We start from the raw sequence: 17,887 nt of genomic DNA, 5'->3' as shown, positions 1-17,887 counted from the left end.
AACCTTCGTGTCTTCCCCTATATCTGTTTCTCTGTGGCTGAATGTTTTTCTTCATCTTCCAAATCTGTTTTCCTTGCCATTCTGGTCAGCATGTTATCTCTTGATTTTTGTGTTCGAGTATGATTGCGTCAGACATATAAAAGTCGGCAAACTGATGAATGAGATCGTTCATGTTGCTGATTAGCTTGTCATAAATAAGATTATGTCTTCCCTGCATTTCTTGTGATGTCAATCATTTTCACTCCCTCCTATTTTGCTTTGGGTTCCATGTCATGTTGGGTCCCCAACCTTTCTTTTCTTGCTTAATTGGCATTTGTAGAGATGTCCAAGCCTAAGTAATTATTACATAAATCAGATTACCTTCAACATATCAGCAGAGAAAGTGCTTCTGTTTAAGTTTTGATCACCTAGAACAAGTTGCGCCAAATTTCTGTTTATTGGTCTAACAGCCAAAAGAAAAAGAGAAAAATGCTGGCTCATGATTGGGGCTGTTATGTCATTCCAAGGTTCATATTTGCTGACTTTGCTAATTGCTGATTAAGCTTTTCTTTTCTATCCTTGAGTTTTCTTGGCTTCATGTTCTTAGTTGTCTTCATCAATGGATTCCTCTGCACATACTGGTCTTTCTTCTAAATTTCCCGGGTGAACTCGTGTCTACAAAGCTTACTCACACTGATTTTCTGACATGGAAAGGATAACTGATTAATATTATAAGGAGTCAGTATCTGTTTGGGCATTTAGATGGTTTTGCTTCTGTCTCACCACAGTTTATCTCACAAGAATCAAAGATGAGAAAGGAATGCTATCTTCTTAGCTTGTTTGAAACCCAAAATGTGTAGTTTGGATGAAGCAGGATTAGCCGCTTGTTGTGCACAATACACCGACACTTTACTAGAAGTGTTGCTTTCCATCCCAGATGACAGTGCCACTGCACAATTGTGGATTAAACTTGCCTAGACATGTTCTCAGATATTAGTGGCATAAGTTCTATATTTGAAGAGAGAATTTTAGAGTCTCAAGAAAGGGCTCCATGACGATTATCAAGTAATTGAATCAGGTTAAGATAATCAAGGATCATTTGCCATTGTTGGCAATGAGGTTTCAGCCAACAATAGAGTACAACAGACTCTAAATGGTGTACATGTTGGAAATGCATGCATTCCAATATTATTTGGGTCGTCCGTTGCTTTATCTAATTGCTCTAAACATAAAAAAGATTACAGCCTCTGACCCTAAGCTTATCGATGATACAAATTCTTTTGTTGATTTCATTCTTTTGTGAATATCAAGAATTTTCAAACGAAGGAGATATTCATTAAGGGGGAGCAACAAGGAAATGCCTATGTCTTCAAGGAAAACTCATCGCCTTATTCAAGTAATCATTTAAAGTCTTCATCTTCAGAGTCATCTTAGCCTTCTTCCTCAGAGTAATCAGTTTGGAGCTGTAGTCCTTGTAAGTCTGATTTTTATGGTATTGCTCTTCGAAGTATGCCAGATTTATGTCACGGTTATCTAGGCTGCTATAATTGTGGTTTTGTTAAAAAGCCTATCTGAAAATCTCATTCTAGAGTCAAGTTTGTGTTCTACTTCATATGGTAAGAAGTGTTCTAGTTGCAACTATGCAAAGGTTATGTGCTTCCCTTTTATGTCGTAAATGAAAAGAGCCTCCAAACCTTTTGAAATTGTGACTCTGATGTATGGGGATATGCTCCATTTGTTCCTTATTAATTATTATTATGTTTTGTTCCTTAATTTTTGCTCTCGTCATACTTGGATGCACTTTATGAAACACGGATATGAAGTTTCCAAGCATTCCAAGGATTTTATGCTCCATTTCAAACAAAATTCTCTCCTAATATTCTGCACTTTCAGGAGAGTAATCATCGGGAGACGTTCTTGATTTCCTTCAAAATAATGGATAAGTTGACAAGTATTGTGCCTATATACTCCTCAAGAAAATGTGGTTGTTGAATCTAAACAATGCCACATTGCTAAAGTGCCATGAGTATGCTCTATGATGGTAATGTGCCCATTAATCTTTGAAAGGATGCTTTTAGTAGTGCTGTTCATGTGACTAATGGTTTGTCCGCAATGGTTTGAGAGTACAAGTCTCCTTATTTTACTCTTTTTGGACAATACCCTACTTGTTATGAGTTGAATGTTCTACTATGTGTGTGCCATTCATATTGGTACATCTTTAAGGAACATTTCAGGGCAATGCAAAATGCAAGCTCATCAGGTCCAGAAATGAGTATAAGGGATATAGATGCTATGATCCTATTGCCAAGCATGTCCAAATTTGTATGGTTGTGGTGTTTGATGAGCAAAATTTTGAAGATACGAAGCACCTGCAACAAGAGAAGTTTCACTCATTGGAAGTTTTTGATCGATGAGTGGGAAATTGTTTGCTAGTGCAAATCAACGTTGCCAGTCTTCTTGTTCATCCTCACCTTGCCATCCTCCAACCTTGATTTGGAATTTGATGAACAACCACTATAGGACATGTTAGAGATGATGCAATCCAATGTTTTTATGGTCAAGTTTATTCTCGAAGAGAGATATCTAATTTCAAATAATGCAGAAGATGGGATGAACCAATCTATAAGAACTTTTGAGTGGATTTAACATCGAATCGAACAATTGGTTATCTACTAAAATTTTTCTTTAGCTTTTCCGCTATTTATCTCAGATTGCTGAATAGGATGAGCCCATTTCTTTAATCAAGCTGTCAAGTCACATCCATTAGTAGAACCTATGTATGAGCTATACAAACCTTCCATGAGTGTTGGACTTGGGAGGCAGTCCCTAGGCCTCTAGAGAAAATGTTGTTATTCCCAAATGGGTTTATAAGATTAAATATGTCTGATGGAAGCATCAAAAGATATAATGTGGGGCTTGTGGCTCGTTTTCTGCAGTAGTATTCTCAGGGTGACAAGACCTTTACTCTTGTAGTTAAAAATGGGTATTCGTATCGCTATATCATTGGCAGTGGTGTATGGATGGAAGTTGAATGTTAGAAATGCTTTTGTACTTTGAGACTTAAAAGAGGAACTGTGCAATGAGAAACTTACTGGATATACTATGAGAGATCCCCACACTTGGTAAGTTGAAAAAAATCTCTCTATGGTTTGAAGAGGTATCGTGTTCTTGGTTTGGTAGTTTCTCCCTCAAGATTCAAACTTATAGTTTTGTAGGTGTGCTGTTGATCAATCTCTATTTGCTGATCAGGAAAAGGGAGCCACTACATTAGTGGTATATATGTAAATGATCTTGTTACTATTGGGAGTTTAGATATTCATGTACAGGAAGTGAAGAATTTATCAATGCAGACCTTCAAGATAAAGGATCTTCGGGAGTTGAGCGACTTTTTTTAGGGTGGAGATGAACGAAGGAGGAGATGTTAAATTATGAATAAGTACACACCAAACTTTCAAGCAGGGCAGGCATAAGGAATTGTAAGCTTGTGAGTACCAGTAGCAGAGTTACCTGTTGGCTGGTGTGGGCCACACCAGCCCATAAAAAATCTTAGTACAATGCCTCAAGGTCACATTTTCATGACTCAAAAATTACTTACGGTTCCCACACCAAACTTGTGTCACCAACGCAAGTGCTGCTCGGATAAAAAATCCTGGCTTCACCATTGGTGATACCATCACTAGTGTTCTGCATCAGAGATTGAGTTTCGAAGATGGTGAATTATATGCAGACCCTCTAGCTAATGAAGTATTGGTGAGATGCTTCAATATCTTGCTTTTACTAGACAATGCATTGTTTATTCTGCTAATCAGGTATTCCAATTTATACATGCATAAAGGGATGGACATACAGATACTGTGAAAAGGTTCTTGAGGTATTTGAAAGGTATTGTAGGTGATAGGCTGGAGATCTTGATGAGATGAGATCTATTTTTAGGTATCGTATATTCGTTGAGCAAAAACTTGCATCATGGTAGTCGAAAACAAACAACAATGACAAGATATATAGGCCCGTGGCAGTAGGGACTAAGTTCACAGGGGTTCGACATCTCTTGGGAGGTTTAGGAGAAATCACTCGATCTCCTTTGATGTGTGATTAAGAGGTGCTATTAATATTGCTTCTTACCCTATTCATCACATCTGTACCAAGTATATTTAGATAGATCAACATTTTATTTGATAGAAGGTGGAGGATAAGAGAGAACAAACCCTATCATGTTCAGATGGAGGATCAAATTGTTGATTTGCTTATTAAAGAGCTGACAAAATATCAATTTAGATTATGGAAGAAAAGTTGTGCATGGTCTAGAACCATATACAAGTTGAGGGAGCATGTTAAGATGTGAGATCATGTTTGGATCTGGACCCTAGACACAAACACGTCTGACATAAGCTGTGAATCTGAATTAGACATGTGCAAATTGTTCTCACTAATGGCATGTTATATTTTGTCGATGTACCAGGGGCATTATTGTTTGTTTTATAATCATGCTTATAGATATAATGCATATGGTTGAAGGCCGGATTAATTGATGCTGCCCCCTCCCTTGAGAGCATTTTTTTTCTCTCCTCACTTTTCTGCAGGATAAATTTTTGGTAACTAAAAACATATCTGGTATCTCAGAGTCTTTTTGTCAAAGGGAAAACAAGAATTTGTATTTCTTATTCAATAAGAGAAAAGCATGTAGCTGGATTTGATGTCTGAAAAGCTTTGCAATTCTTCAATGAAAGATGATAAAGCTCAGTTTCTGGTCCTCATGGAGATTGCCTTTTCAGCTGAATCTTTGTCTGCTCCACAGTTATATGATCACTAAATGTTACTTTCTATAAGTGGGGGTACAGGTGTGGAGAACTTTCAGAAAACTTGGGTATGGGGACACGACCACACGTGTGTGTGTGTGTATGTGTATGTATATATATGTGTGTGTTTGTGTAGAGTAATTGGTAAATATTAGATCACTTGGGCAAGAGATAAAAACCAGACTTCTTAAATTTGTGTTAAAAGTGTTTTAAACAAACTGTGGACCTCCTATATAAATACTAATTTTATATAGATCTTCTTCAAGTTACTTTAGTAAAAAAATTGATCTTTTCTACTACCAAAATTTTGATGTTATAAGAGCAGTTCATTTAAAACAAATGAATGACTGTATATGTTTCTCACCAAATCACGTGTATGATTACATTTATAAGGTTCGATTGCAGAAAAAATACTTTCATAATTAAGTTTAATGCTTTTGGTTTTTGTCCTTTATCCAAGTGCTATGTCACATTGGTACTTTGTTTGAGTGAAGTGCCCATTTCGACACAAGTATGACATGAGTATGCCCTTGGACATGGCCCAGGCACGATCAAACCAGTGTCGGGTGTGGTCAACACACCCATAGCAGTATCCATCCTTTTCTGGAGTCAGTCAAAGTTGACCAAGTTCATTTTTGTCCACTAGTTAACTTTTTTTTTTAAACCATCATGTTTATACAATGGAAATGCAAAACCCTTACATAGACACTAAAGGGTTGTTCTTGTTCTCTGTGGTCTCACTCAAACTATTCAGGAGGATTTGTTGGTGAGATTTTCCAGTTCCAGCAACTTTTCCGGCGGCTTAATTTTCTTTAATTGAACTTTTAATATTGTTTTGTTTGCTATGTCCTCGTACCCATTTTTTTTGAAAGTGCTTTACAGCTGTACCACACCTATGTCACATAGCCCAAGTGGCCTTGGCTCTACCAACACACACACACACACACACACACACACACATATATATATATATATATATATATATATATATATATATATATATATATATGGTGACTCCACAATTAAGTGGATGGACATCAAATTTGGGCCGTTTGATTAGATCGGATGGCCCAGATTTCCCCCATCCCTCCCTCTATCTCTCTCCCTCTTCTTCTTCCCTCTCTCCACCTGTGGATCCACCAGGGCGGTCGACGGGACAGGGAGGGGACGGAGGGGAGCAGTATATTGAAAAAAAAAAAAAAAATTAGGGCTTGATGTATAATTTTGAACTCAGGGATATATATATATATATATATATATATATATATATATATATATAGTCACAAGATGATAAGATCAATCATCAATTATGTGTATCCACAATGCATACTCCATAGACTCCACACTTAATATATATACATAACAAACATGGTTTTTACAGTTCTATTAAAACAAAAAAACTAAAAAATTAGAGGGGAGGAATATGATAACTGATAAGGTATATAGATTGTGAGATTCAAGAGAAAAACTGAAAAAACATCAGAGAGGGAGAAAGGTCTCTTCTTTGGATGCAAAATCTTTTCAAATGTATGGGCAGCTATTATTAGAAGATTTAATGCCAAAAGATCTCCTTATATGTCAGTAAAAGTTTAAGAAGTGGCATTCTACCTCCTTCAAACGGGTTTAGGTTGGAAGATGCTGGAAAATGATCTTCCCTATTGTCTGCTGTAAGCTGTGGTCATTAAGGAATGAATCCTACCCTGATGGCCACACCTTCACCATCCCTCAAGCCATTAGGCTCTCTTGGTCAGCCTGCGCAGAGAAACTGATGTCTGTGGAGTGGAAAGACCACGTGAGAGAAGTTCAGCTATGACTGGAGTATGGCATCTTCACGGCTCAACAGATCCCGAGTGAGACATATGATTTCTATGTCTATATCCTTGCCTTGAAATCTATAAAACAGGTGTGGGTTGGAGCACTCTATCATAGTGACTCTACGGTAGTTGCTGATGGTGATACCCCCTTGGGCGGTTTTAGAGCAGATCTCTTCTCTGATGCAAGGAGCTGGTTTTTGAGTGTTTCTTTCAAGTAAGATGTTTGTCTATATGATAGGAAAATATATGCTGGTGAGCACTTCTATTTTGTCCTCACAGTGCTTGTGTTGTAGTTGAATTTTTGTATATCTGTGTAGAGCTCATTTTATTATAATAAAACGGTTGGTAAACCTATTTCTTCCTGCAAGTTTGCATCGGAACAGAGAGGGATATAGAGAGCAAGAGAAAAAACATTAAAAAATGAAAGGAGGTATGAGCTTAAAAAAAGAAAAAAAAGGAAGAAAAGCTAAAAAAGTGACAGGACAAAAAAGCAGACTTAGGAAACTGAGAAAGAGAGGCGGACATAGAGAGAAAAGAGAGAGGCAAACTTAGAAAAACTGAAAAAGGGACAAGAGATGGAAATACTGAAAAAGGAATTGACAAAAGGAAAGAAAACTAACCTGAATAAGCTGCGGTCGCTAGACAAAGCTGCTGCGTGCCAAAGAATGCTGCTGCTTGTCAGAAATACTCACCGGATGCCGAAAATGAAGTTCGGTAACACCGTAAGGTGATGGAGTTTTCTTCTGTATCCAGGATAACTCAGAATAGCCTTCGAAAGCTGTTTCGAGTTCACCATGAAAAGATAAAAAAGAAAAACGGAAGACCTAAATGTAGACTCGGCTTTAGTTGACTACACCTGACACGGTCAAACATGCATCCAAGCTGTGTCCACTGCCTCACCCGTAATTGTGTCGTGTTGCATCGATACAAGTACTGCTGCTTTTTAGAAGAGTCCGTGTTCCAGTGGTTGGTTTTTGTTTCATGCCTTCGAAAGCAGCATTGAGGTTTTGTGAGGTTGTTTGTTTAGAAAGCTATTGTTTTTGACCATCTAGTAGCTTAAAGGAACAATGTTTCCTTGTAGGTAGCTGATGCAGCAGGAATGTCCCTTAATTGTTGGATGACATAAGGAGTTCCAGAGCAAGAAAACTTCATTTAGAATCTCTTATGTCACAGTCAACTCCCTCTCTCTCTCTCTCTGTGTGTGTGTGTGTGTGTGTAGCATTGTCTTAAGTGATATGATTACACATAATGTGCTCGTTTTCCTTAAAGTTGTTATGTAAAATTCTATTAACTTTAGTTATTTCCTGTAATTTTTTCATTTACCAGTTTGATCATATATATGAATTCCTTTTGGAATGCTGCTATGCATCTCAACTATAGTGAATGACACATGTAATCTCTTTGTTTAAGTTGATATAGACACTCAGTTTTATTCTTTTATCAATTTCAGCTACTAGTGATTACAAGCAGTCTCTTCAATTCCAAAGTTTAAATGAAGAAAAGAGAAACATCAAACTTGAGGTCTGTGCTTATGTTCATGAGCAATATTGTATCATAAATTTATGAGTGGTCTATTTAACGCTTGTTGCATATCTAGGTTATTAGAGGTGGACGAAGATTTGAGGTGTCAATATTTGATATTGTGGTTGGTGATGTTATTCCCTTGAAAATCGGTGATCAGGTATCTGAAACTTCTGTTTCTATCATTAATTAATTCAGCATTGCTCTTTATAAAAAAGTGCATGTTTTGTATCTGTGAAGACCATATGGACAAAATCTTTTGTTCATTTTTCCGTACTTCTCTTTATGAAGACGTAATGGACTTAGCTCTTCATCGTTGGTGATTGCTAAATTCAATTATTATGTCCCAACATCATAGTTATAAATATTACCGATGGTTAAAATATCATGATATTTTGAAGTCAGAAGATATTGTCAGCAAAATGTTCCAATATCTTCAAAATATCAAAAATACTATCATGATAATATCACAATGACATCACAATGTTTTCCCTTTGTCAGGAAAGTGTACATTTAAGCGTCCACTTTTGATTCTATGTATCTTTTTAACTTTAAAAGCTTTTGTGACTGTTCATCGATGACTTTTTCTAGAAAAAAAAATAGAAATATCATAATATGATATTTTTTTTTATTATCCTTATTATTAAGTTTTTTGGAAACTGCGAGATTTTTTTGAGGAAAAGAACTTTTTTGAAACAAAAAAAGTGAAAAACCTGTAAAAAAAATTCTGGGAAAGACATGTTATCATCTGACATGTTTTAAGTCATTGTCCTGAAACTTCTCTGTTTATAGGTTCCAGCTGATGGTGTGCTTATCGTCGGGCATTCTCTTGCAATTGATGAGTCTAGTATGACTGGGGAGAGCAAAATTGTAGGGATTTACTTAACCTTTTTCAATGTTGCAGCTGCAAAAACTAGAAACTCACATATGCCATTGCTGCAGGTTCACAAAGACCAGAAGGACCCATTTTTGATGTCTGGTTGCAAAGTTGCTGATGGTTATGGTAACATGCTAGTAAGTACCTTCGCGACTTCTTTTCTTCTTCCTTACAACAGTTTTGTGTTGTATAATGCCTTCTGTTAGGAAGTTTAAATCCTATAAATATCTAGGCAGTTTTACTGACGCATTGTTTTGCAGCTTTACTTTATTTAGAGCTTATCCACTTCACCTTTTATGACTATATTTGCAGTTATTTCTTCCATAATTTTTTATTTGTGTCTTCTTGACCTGAAAATGATGTACATCTAAGCCCTCTTCTTGCTTATCTCTGATACTTGTCAAAACAGTGTCTGCACCTGAGTCGACATGACTTGGATGCAGGTGCAGTAACTGGTGATGTGCTTGCTTCTTCATTAAGTCATATATAAAATCATAGCTTGTTAATTGTTAAAATCATTTTCTGGACAAACTTTTTGTACGTCACACACACACAATCCTTTCTGCACCCTCACTGTTTTTTTTGAGAAATGCTATACCTGCGTCAGTGCTTGCACTGTTACTCACACCCACACTCTACACTTCAGTGACATAGGTTTCAAAGGGTTATGGCTTCATCTATGAGTCAAAACCGCATTTAGGTGCCTTCCTAGGACGTGGGCTTCCACTTGTTCGACTAGACTGTAGTAACTAGATGCCCAATTTAAAAGACCTTGAAAAACCTACTGTCTCTCTTTTTTTCTTTTTCTTTTTTTTCTCTTTTTCTCTTTTCCTGTTTTTCCTCTTTCTTCTTTTTACTATTTACAGGCCCACCTAGATGCCTTCTTTTTGAAGGTCCACCCCCTATGCCTGCTTAGTGATTTTGATCACGGGACTCACACAAGTTCCTTAATATTTGAATAAGCACATCCCCGTCTCTTCTCTCTTTTCAAACATTACATGTTGGAGAATTGCTTAGGAGGGGACCCATATTTGCTGTTTGTAGACAGAAGGTAAACAGTCTGCCTGGGCTTAATTACGATCTTGCACCCTACTTCATAATTCTTCTAGGTGCCAAACTTAAAATGGCGATAAGCCTATAAGGTGAAGTTTATGTATGTTGGACTGAATGTTCTGAACCTTCTGGTTGGTTTTGAACTGTACAATTGATATCAAATATCAATACCATGTTCAACTATTGGACTTAAGGATGAAAAGCATGAGGGTGATTTTATTTAAGAGAGGTAGACTGCAACACCTCATATTGGAGAATGGTGTGAGGATAGTTCCATTCCCATCGTAAGTTTTGAAAGCGGATGGTGATTATATATATTTGAACTCAATATTATTTTTTTTTGTCAGCTCATAGTCTTTTTATGCATTCAGCCAATGCAGGCTACTGCCTACTGGATTGGTTTGATTCCCCCAAACTGGGCTTTCTCTCTCTCTTTTCTTTTTCTTTAATGAGTGTACATGCATACAGATGCTATACATATAAACATGCAAATACAAACACACAATGTTAGTAGGTTCAACACAGTTTTTTTTTTTCCCTAGATATTGAGATGCCATTGTGGCTTCTTACATCCAAAATTTACTATGAAAGGCAACGATGCATGTTTATTCATATACAAGTCTGTGTGGTGTTTGTTCATATACAAGTTTGTCTGCATGTGTTTTGTTAGATAAATCATAAAATGGTCATTAATGGGAATTTTGGCATATAAATTCTGAAGAGACAATTGGGTAAGGAGGTGACAAATTCAGATTTTTTTCTGCCATTTATTGCCAAAATGTTGTGCATTCTTTGTTTTGGTGAAACCTTTTAATGGTCCAAGAAAAAACGCAAGCAAGCTTCCTGAACCCTTGCTTCCATATTGTTAGAGACTGACCCACCAAACTTCTACTAGTACAACACATTCAAAAACAAAAATGGTGATATAATAAGCAAATCATATAAGAACAAATGTATACCATTGTCATTGTGTCTTTTTCGAAAGAGACCCGATATTTGCCTGAAAAATGATTAAAACAAAAAAACTGGAAATGCCTTGTTTTTGAAAAAAATGCCAAAGTGAATTTAATGCATTTTGGGTGGTTGTATCACATTTTTTTGCATCGTGTTTACATTTTTTTCTTTAAAGTTTAAAAGTGAAGTTAAACTATTTATCTTCATTTCTATCATTACTAAAACATCATTTTTATCATTTTATCTTAATTAATTTTTTTTATGTTTTCTTATTAGTTTCTTATTTATTTTAGTTTTACCTAATTTTTAGGTGTTTTTTCCTTATTAAAAAATACCAAATTTTTCCTAAGATTTTCCTGAGAAAAACAACTTTGCCAAAAAATGCCGGAGAAAAACCTTGCCTTTTAAAACCCAAGAATGATATTTGTGACAATGATGTATACTACTAAATTTTCAATCACTACGACAAAAGTGAACATGGGCATGGTGACTACATTTGGCATTTCTTTGGCTGTGTCTGGAGCTCATGATCCACCCATATCCAGTCTTGTTGGCACAGTTGCAGGACACAAATGGAAGTATCTGTGTCACATAAATTGGAAATTTGAAATCAATTGTTCTAAAAAGAACTCTCAGTTATCATTTTTGTTCGGTTGTCCTAGTTTACCTGGTCTTGAATTTTTGATACCTTATATGATGAAGTTTGACATTTGCAACACTGTTTTATTTTTCCATATACACTTTTTGGCATAGGTGACTGGTGTTGGATTGAACACTGAATGGGGGCTACTGATGGCCAGTATATCAGAGGATAATGGTGAAGAAACACCATTGCAGGTTTTTTCTTGCAAATACTGCGTATGTGACTCTTGCATGAAATGGTTAATTTTTTGCCATTTAAAGTTTGGTGGTACTTGACAGGTACGGCTGAATGGTGTGGCCACTTTTATAGGCATGGTAGGGCTCTCAGTGGCCTTTGTTGTTCTTGTGGTTCTTGTTGTCAGGTATGTTTGAACATATCTTGTTTGATAGTGGCCTTTTTATCTAATCTTAGACATTATTGACTACCAATGAATGTTTCAGATACTTTACTGGTCACACCAAAAATGCAGATGGCTCAGTCCAATTTCAGCCTGGAAAGACCCGAGTTGGTACTGCACTAAATGGGACTGTTAAGATCATAACTATTGCGGTTTGTTACATTTATATCCAGCACTTTCGTCTTTTTTTCATTTGTTTTACGCCATGTTTCTTAGGCCTGTCTAAAATTAATTAGGTGACCATTGTGGTTGTTGCTGTTCCTGAGGGTCTCCCGTTGGCTGTGACTTTGACGTAAGTGATTGTTACCATTAATTCTGATAAGTATTGACTCATTTCTAATACTGCATGTCTGTGCTACTGCATTTTGATGGTGACCTTTTGTTCTTTTTATGCTTTCAGCCTCGCATATTCTATGAGGAAAATGATGATGGATAAAGCCCTGGCACGTATACAGCTTCAATGTTTATTGCTTTATTTAAGTTATGCATGTAACTGCTCTTAGACAAGTGAACTTACAGGTTCGCAGGCTTTCAGCTTGTGAAACTATGGGATCTGCCACAACAATTTGCAGCGATAAGACTGGAACACTTACCTTGAATCAGGTCATCTTCCCCAACCAGATTCATTTAACTAAGCACCGGTGGAAAATTTTCATTAAAATGCAACTTATTCTATGTTTTTCCCCAGTTGAAAATGCAACAGTTTGTTGTCAAGAACTAACTTTCTCCCTTATTTTTCCGCATATAAAGATCCATTTTCCAACCTTAACTTCTTTTCTCTGTTGATTTTTCAGATGACGGTTGTAAAGGCCTTTGCTGGTGGGAAGATGTTAGAAGCACCTGACAAGGCAGATTTGTTGTCACCCAGGGCATCTTCCCTTTTAACTGAAGGAATAGCACAGAATACAACTGGAAGTGTATATGTTTCTGAGGTAATGTTCATTACGAGAATAATGGGACTAAATCAGAAGAAACTACCCTTGTACTAGGTGACACATGACCTGTTGTAGCCTAAACACTATTTGTTATTGAGGATTCTCTGATTTCTCGAATTGCATCACCTACCTGACGTCTTTGATTATTTATATTGGAGCATGACAAATAGATCTGACTCATTATTGTTAGATTTTCATGTACCATCATAGATTATTCTAGTAAGGAAGATAGGAAAAACGATGTAGGAAAGCAAAGCGTAATCACCTATCATACGATACATATAGTATATGTTGGCAAAACCTTTATGATGCGCCTATGGTGCACATTTTTCGTTGACAATATCTTACAATACAGTTGCCATATGGTATGATACAACCGACACAGCCCATATCTTATGATATGGCTGCCATAGCGTATGATACAGTTCAATTTTTTAAAAAGGGGCATTATGCCCCTTTTGATCGAGTTTTTTTTTGAAAACCACCTGTTCCTCTCGATTTCTAACACTTCTAAGAGCTCTGGGAGGGAGATTTTTTGTTGGTTTTAGAGAGAATTGCCAGATAAATCATCAATTTGAGGGAGAAATCACTGGTTTGGAGGGAGATTTGCTCATAGGAAACCCATTCGTGTTTGGAAAAACAGGGCTTTTGTGTTTCTTCTACAAAGGATATACAATCTCTCAATTATATATCTTGGGAATTTTTTAATAAATTAAAAAATCCTAAAAATTAGGTAAAAGTAAAATAAATAAAAAAACTAATAATAAGACTCTGAAAAATGAAAATCATAAACATGATAGGATGTGGGTGAAAAGTAGTACATTAAAAGCAAATAATAGCCATACGTAAGATTTACGAAATAATAAATTTGGTTGGTCTCCATGCTAGACCCAATTTACTCAGCCTTCATGATATGAAGGCTGAGTTAATGAAGGAGTTTAGGGGTTCCGTAGGAGCAGCTGGGCTCTCTCTCCCTCTCTTCTTTATTGCATCTAATTTTCTATAAACCATCTCTCTCTCCTCTTTATTACATAATTAATCTTCATTACTACATGCACCTTTCATACACTACGATACAGTTATGATACCTATATGTATTTATGTTATGTTCCTTCTTGTACTTTCTAGATTGATATTGACATATTGTTATGAATTTTGATGTTTATGAATGATGAAGTAATGAACCGTAACTTTATAGCAATAATAAATCTATCATTCTGTGAAACATGTTTTTTATGAAGAACATATTATTCTTGATTTTTTACTAATTTTTTATGATTTTCTCAGACTTTTGTTTATTTTTTCTGATTATTTTTTCTTAAATATGATACAATTACGACATTTTACGATACATTGTATCTTAAAGCCAGACCGACGGCTTACGATACGCTTTTTACAACATTGCCTTTCCGCACTCTCTCTTCTTTATTATGCTTAATTTTCTGGTTAATCACCTGTTTCTCTTATTTAATACATTTTAAAGATAGAAACTCACGCTAAAAAACTCCATATTTTTTGCGTTTTTTGTTTTCCGATGTCTTTTTGAAAAAGACTCGTTTTATTGACGTTTTATACAACTGACTTATATTTAATGTATTTATCGTGTTTTTTCGCATTTTATACCACGTTTGGATCTGAACTGATCCAGATCCAACTCCCATAACCAATACATCTTTTCATTTTTATTATTGTCAGCATCATCTTTCCCATTTCCCTGTCCTTGACCTTCTTGTATTCCTTTGCTAATTGGGTACTCCTACTAGCAATAGGTACATGTTGGTGCACATACCAATGTGTGAACATGTTGAAAATTTTATGATACCACTTGCTGGCGATAGGAGATCCTGTTCTATGTCACATAGGTGTGGGGTGTGGGTGGGGCTGTGGATGCGGGTGTGAGCAGCACATCCCAAAAAATTTAGGTGCAAGGGTGCGGCGAGAATAATTTTTTTTATTATTATCAATTTATTAGATTAATATAAATATATATAGCAAATTTGTCTATGAACAATAAAAATATCATTTATCAAATAACAAATTAAAAATTGCAAATCAACAATTCAACGAGTCTTTAAGTTATTAATGTATAGAACGTAATGCATATGACCATATTAGAAGTTTAGAACAGCATATACTATATATAGTAATATTGTAACTTAGTAATATAACATACTAAGATATATGCAAAAGCAGAAATTGAAATTAACATTTGGAAAGTAGAACACGGCTGTGCCTATAATACAAGTAACAAAACTGATATATTAATAAGTTATAACCAATAGATAGTAAAATATACCATGATATGAAACAACAGTAAAAGTGTAAAACAAAATGTTGAAACGGCAAGTTAGTACATCGTATACTATGAAAACAGCAATAAAACAATTATATATTTCAGATTGTAAAATCCTAAAAAAAGGTACATCGCAAATAAGAACTGAAAAACACACAGCAAACATAAAAAAACAGGGTTGCAGCAAGAGCAAACAATTAATTCATCAGTCATCACACACGTCAAAAAAAAAAAACAACTGGAAAAAAAATTGGACAGCAGTGAAAAAATGAACATAAAAGGGTGATAGTTGATACTTGATAGAATAATAAAGCTCAACAGTGAACGTCAGTGGATTGGACGTTAGAGGACTGGAAGGCAGCCTGCCTTCTCAGATTGTTGTCGCCGGTCACCAAAGGACTGAAAACTGATAAAAGAAAAACACGAGCTGCTAGAGGACTGAACGTCGGTTGCCTTGTGCCAGAGAAGGGCTGAAGGTCTCCGCTGGAAGACAGCCTGCCGGTCTCTCAGGTCGGCGTCGCACTGATGGCCGCCAAAAAATCATCATTTATGAAGTCTTTCCACTCACACACGGAAGGCTGAACTCCAAAGGGATTGAGTGGTGCCCCAACCTCCTTTTTAATACTTATAATGATATAATTAAAAAACAAAAAAACTAAAAAAGGACACATGGACTCGACACGGGTTGACCGCACCCGACTCGAATTTTATTCGAGTCGGGTGCGTGTCGAAAATGGACAGAAATGGTCGGGTGTGGCTGACCACACCCGACTCTTCTTGACCGATTGTGGGTGCGAGTCGAAGCCACGCCTGCACTTAAGTCCTGTTGAAGTGGGCACGGCGGCAAAAGTGGAGCGTCCGTGTGACTTAGATCTTGTCAATAGTTGCTTCTCATGGGTGTAACACATAACCTGTCCGGCTGTCCCACATACCAATGACCATTGTATTGCTTGGGCCTTAAAGCTTAGGGCTCGTATTCTACATTCCAAAACTTTAATGTCTTCCAATTTAAATCAGTTCAAGTTGGACCACCTCTCCAAGTGTACACTGGACCGATACTTCTGAAACTTGTAAACATACATTTTTAATTTGATTTCAGTCTTTCTTCTTTGCTGTTATTTTTTACATCCACTTTACACCATAAACATCTATGGCCATCTTAAATATATAAAGTTCTTGCATGAATTGTCAATTGAGTAATTATAACTTATAGGATAAACAACCTGTATCTTAGTCTATGTCACACGAGTTCTTCATTTGGGTGAGGTTCCTGTGTCGATCTGGGGTATAGGTATACTCTTGGAGATGGCCCAGACATGATCAAACATGTGTTGGGTGCGGTCAATGTACCCATGGCCGTATTTGTCCTTTTCTGGACTCGGTCAAGGTTGACCAAGTCTATTTTTGTGACTTCGTCCACTGATTTTTTTAAACAGTCATGTATATATGACAGAAATGAAGTGCCCTTGACAGTCAAAGGGCTGTTTGTGTTCTCTATGGACCAACTCCACCTGTTTAGTAGGATTTTGCTGGTGACCAGCAATTTTTTGGTGATTTTTCCAGCAACTTAATTTTCTTTAATATAGCTTTTTATATTGTTTTTTTTTTAAATCATATTTTTTGTTATATATATGTGTGCGTGTGTGTGTATTGCCATGTCCCAATACCCAAGTTTTTTTGAAAGTGTTCTGCACCATACCGGTACCGGAATCCATACTGGCACCCATACCTATACCTATGTAACATAGATCTTAGTCAATTGGCAGTTTGATGCCTTTTCTGTTTAATCACTTCTCTACAAGTAGTATCTGAATATTTTATCCGATTTATTTTGACTCCTATCCTTGATTCATCAGATTGAGATCCTAGACAAGCCCATTGTCAGTAAAAACTGGGTAGTTTAACCATGAAAATATCAAATTGTGTGTAGTTCAATGTTTCATCTTTTAACAGGATGGTCAGGTTGAAGTAACTGGGTCACCAACTGAGAAGGCTATACTTTATTGGGGACTAAAGGTTTGACTGCTTCCTTGTCTGTTAATTTTTTTCCCCCTTTTTTCTTTCTTAATTATGTAATTTTTGGTCTTGATTCATGTAAATCTGGCATCTTTTTAAGCTTGGTATGAGGTTTGAGGATTTGCGGTCACAATCATCTGTTGTGCAAGTCTTCCCTTTCAATTCAGAGAAGAAGCGCGGTGGAGTTGCTATTCAACTGGTAAATTGACTCTCTCTCTCTTTTTCTCTCTCTTAAGTGTGTGTTTAGGCACTTAAAAGACCAATCAAACTGGATGCCAATTTTCCAAAGTGTAGACGTGAGAATGTTAAGATGTAATCAATATCCATTGCAGCATTAGATCTGTTATTGATAATTGTACCAAGGTTTTCAGCTGAACCATTTTATCATGTGCTTTTCCCTGATGTTACGGTGATCGTGTGAATGTGGAAGACAATGTTAAAAACCTTAGTGAAGAATGGTGCAATGGCTAACTTGAAGGTAAGCATGACAAACCTATGATCAGCATGGCACTTGATTCTACACATTGACAATGAGAGATTACTTATACTACTGGAGAACAATTTATTGGGTACAGTAGATGATAATGTAAGTGCATGTTCTGTAAATTG

At 36.3% G+C, this 17,887-nt stretch overlaps 1 protein-coding gene across 1 annotated transcript in view; it reads left to right on the top strand.

Annotated features, from left to right (window-relative positions):
- Window positions 1–17,887, top strand: part of LOC116253599 (calcium-transporting ATPase 5, plasma membrane-type-like) — a 60,355-nt gene that overhangs the window by 19,860 nt on the left and 22,608 nt on the right. Inside the window, exons 8-20 of the mRNA XM_031628505.2 lie at window positions 8,040–8,110; window positions 8,187–8,270; window positions 8,903–8,980; window positions 9,053–9,124; window positions 11,748–11,831; window positions 11,916–11,998; window positions 12,078–12,186; window positions 12,271–12,326; window positions 12,435–12,477; window positions 12,554–12,637; window positions 12,829–12,966; window positions 17,216–17,278; window positions 17,379–17,477. Of these exons, the coding sequence (XP_031484365.1) occupies window positions 8,040–8,110; window positions 8,187–8,270; window positions 8,903–8,980; window positions 9,053–9,124; window positions 11,748–11,831; window positions 11,916–11,998; window positions 12,078–12,186; window positions 12,271–12,326; window positions 12,435–12,477; window positions 12,554–12,637; window positions 12,829–12,966; window positions 17,216–17,278; window positions 17,379–17,477 (1,064 nt within the window). The remainder of the gene's footprint in view (window positions 1–8,039; window positions 8,111–8,186; window positions 8,271–8,902; window positions 8,981–9,052; window positions 9,125–11,747; window positions 11,832–11,915; window positions 11,999–12,077; window positions 12,187–12,270; window positions 12,327–12,434; window positions 12,478–12,553; window positions 12,638–12,828; window positions 12,967–17,215; window positions 17,279–17,378; window positions 17,478–17,887) is intronic.

The sequence above is a fragment of the Nymphaea colorata genome, chromosome 4 (assembly GCF_008831285.2).
Source record: "Nymphaea colorata isolate Beijing-Zhang1983 chromosome 4, ASM883128v2, whole genome shotgun sequence".
In the NCBI taxonomy this organism is placed as follows: Eukaryota; Viridiplantae; Streptophyta; class Magnoliopsida; order Nymphaeales; family Nymphaeaceae; genus Nymphaea; species Nymphaea colorata.
This window is presented reverse-complemented; position numbering and strand designations above follow the sequence as displayed.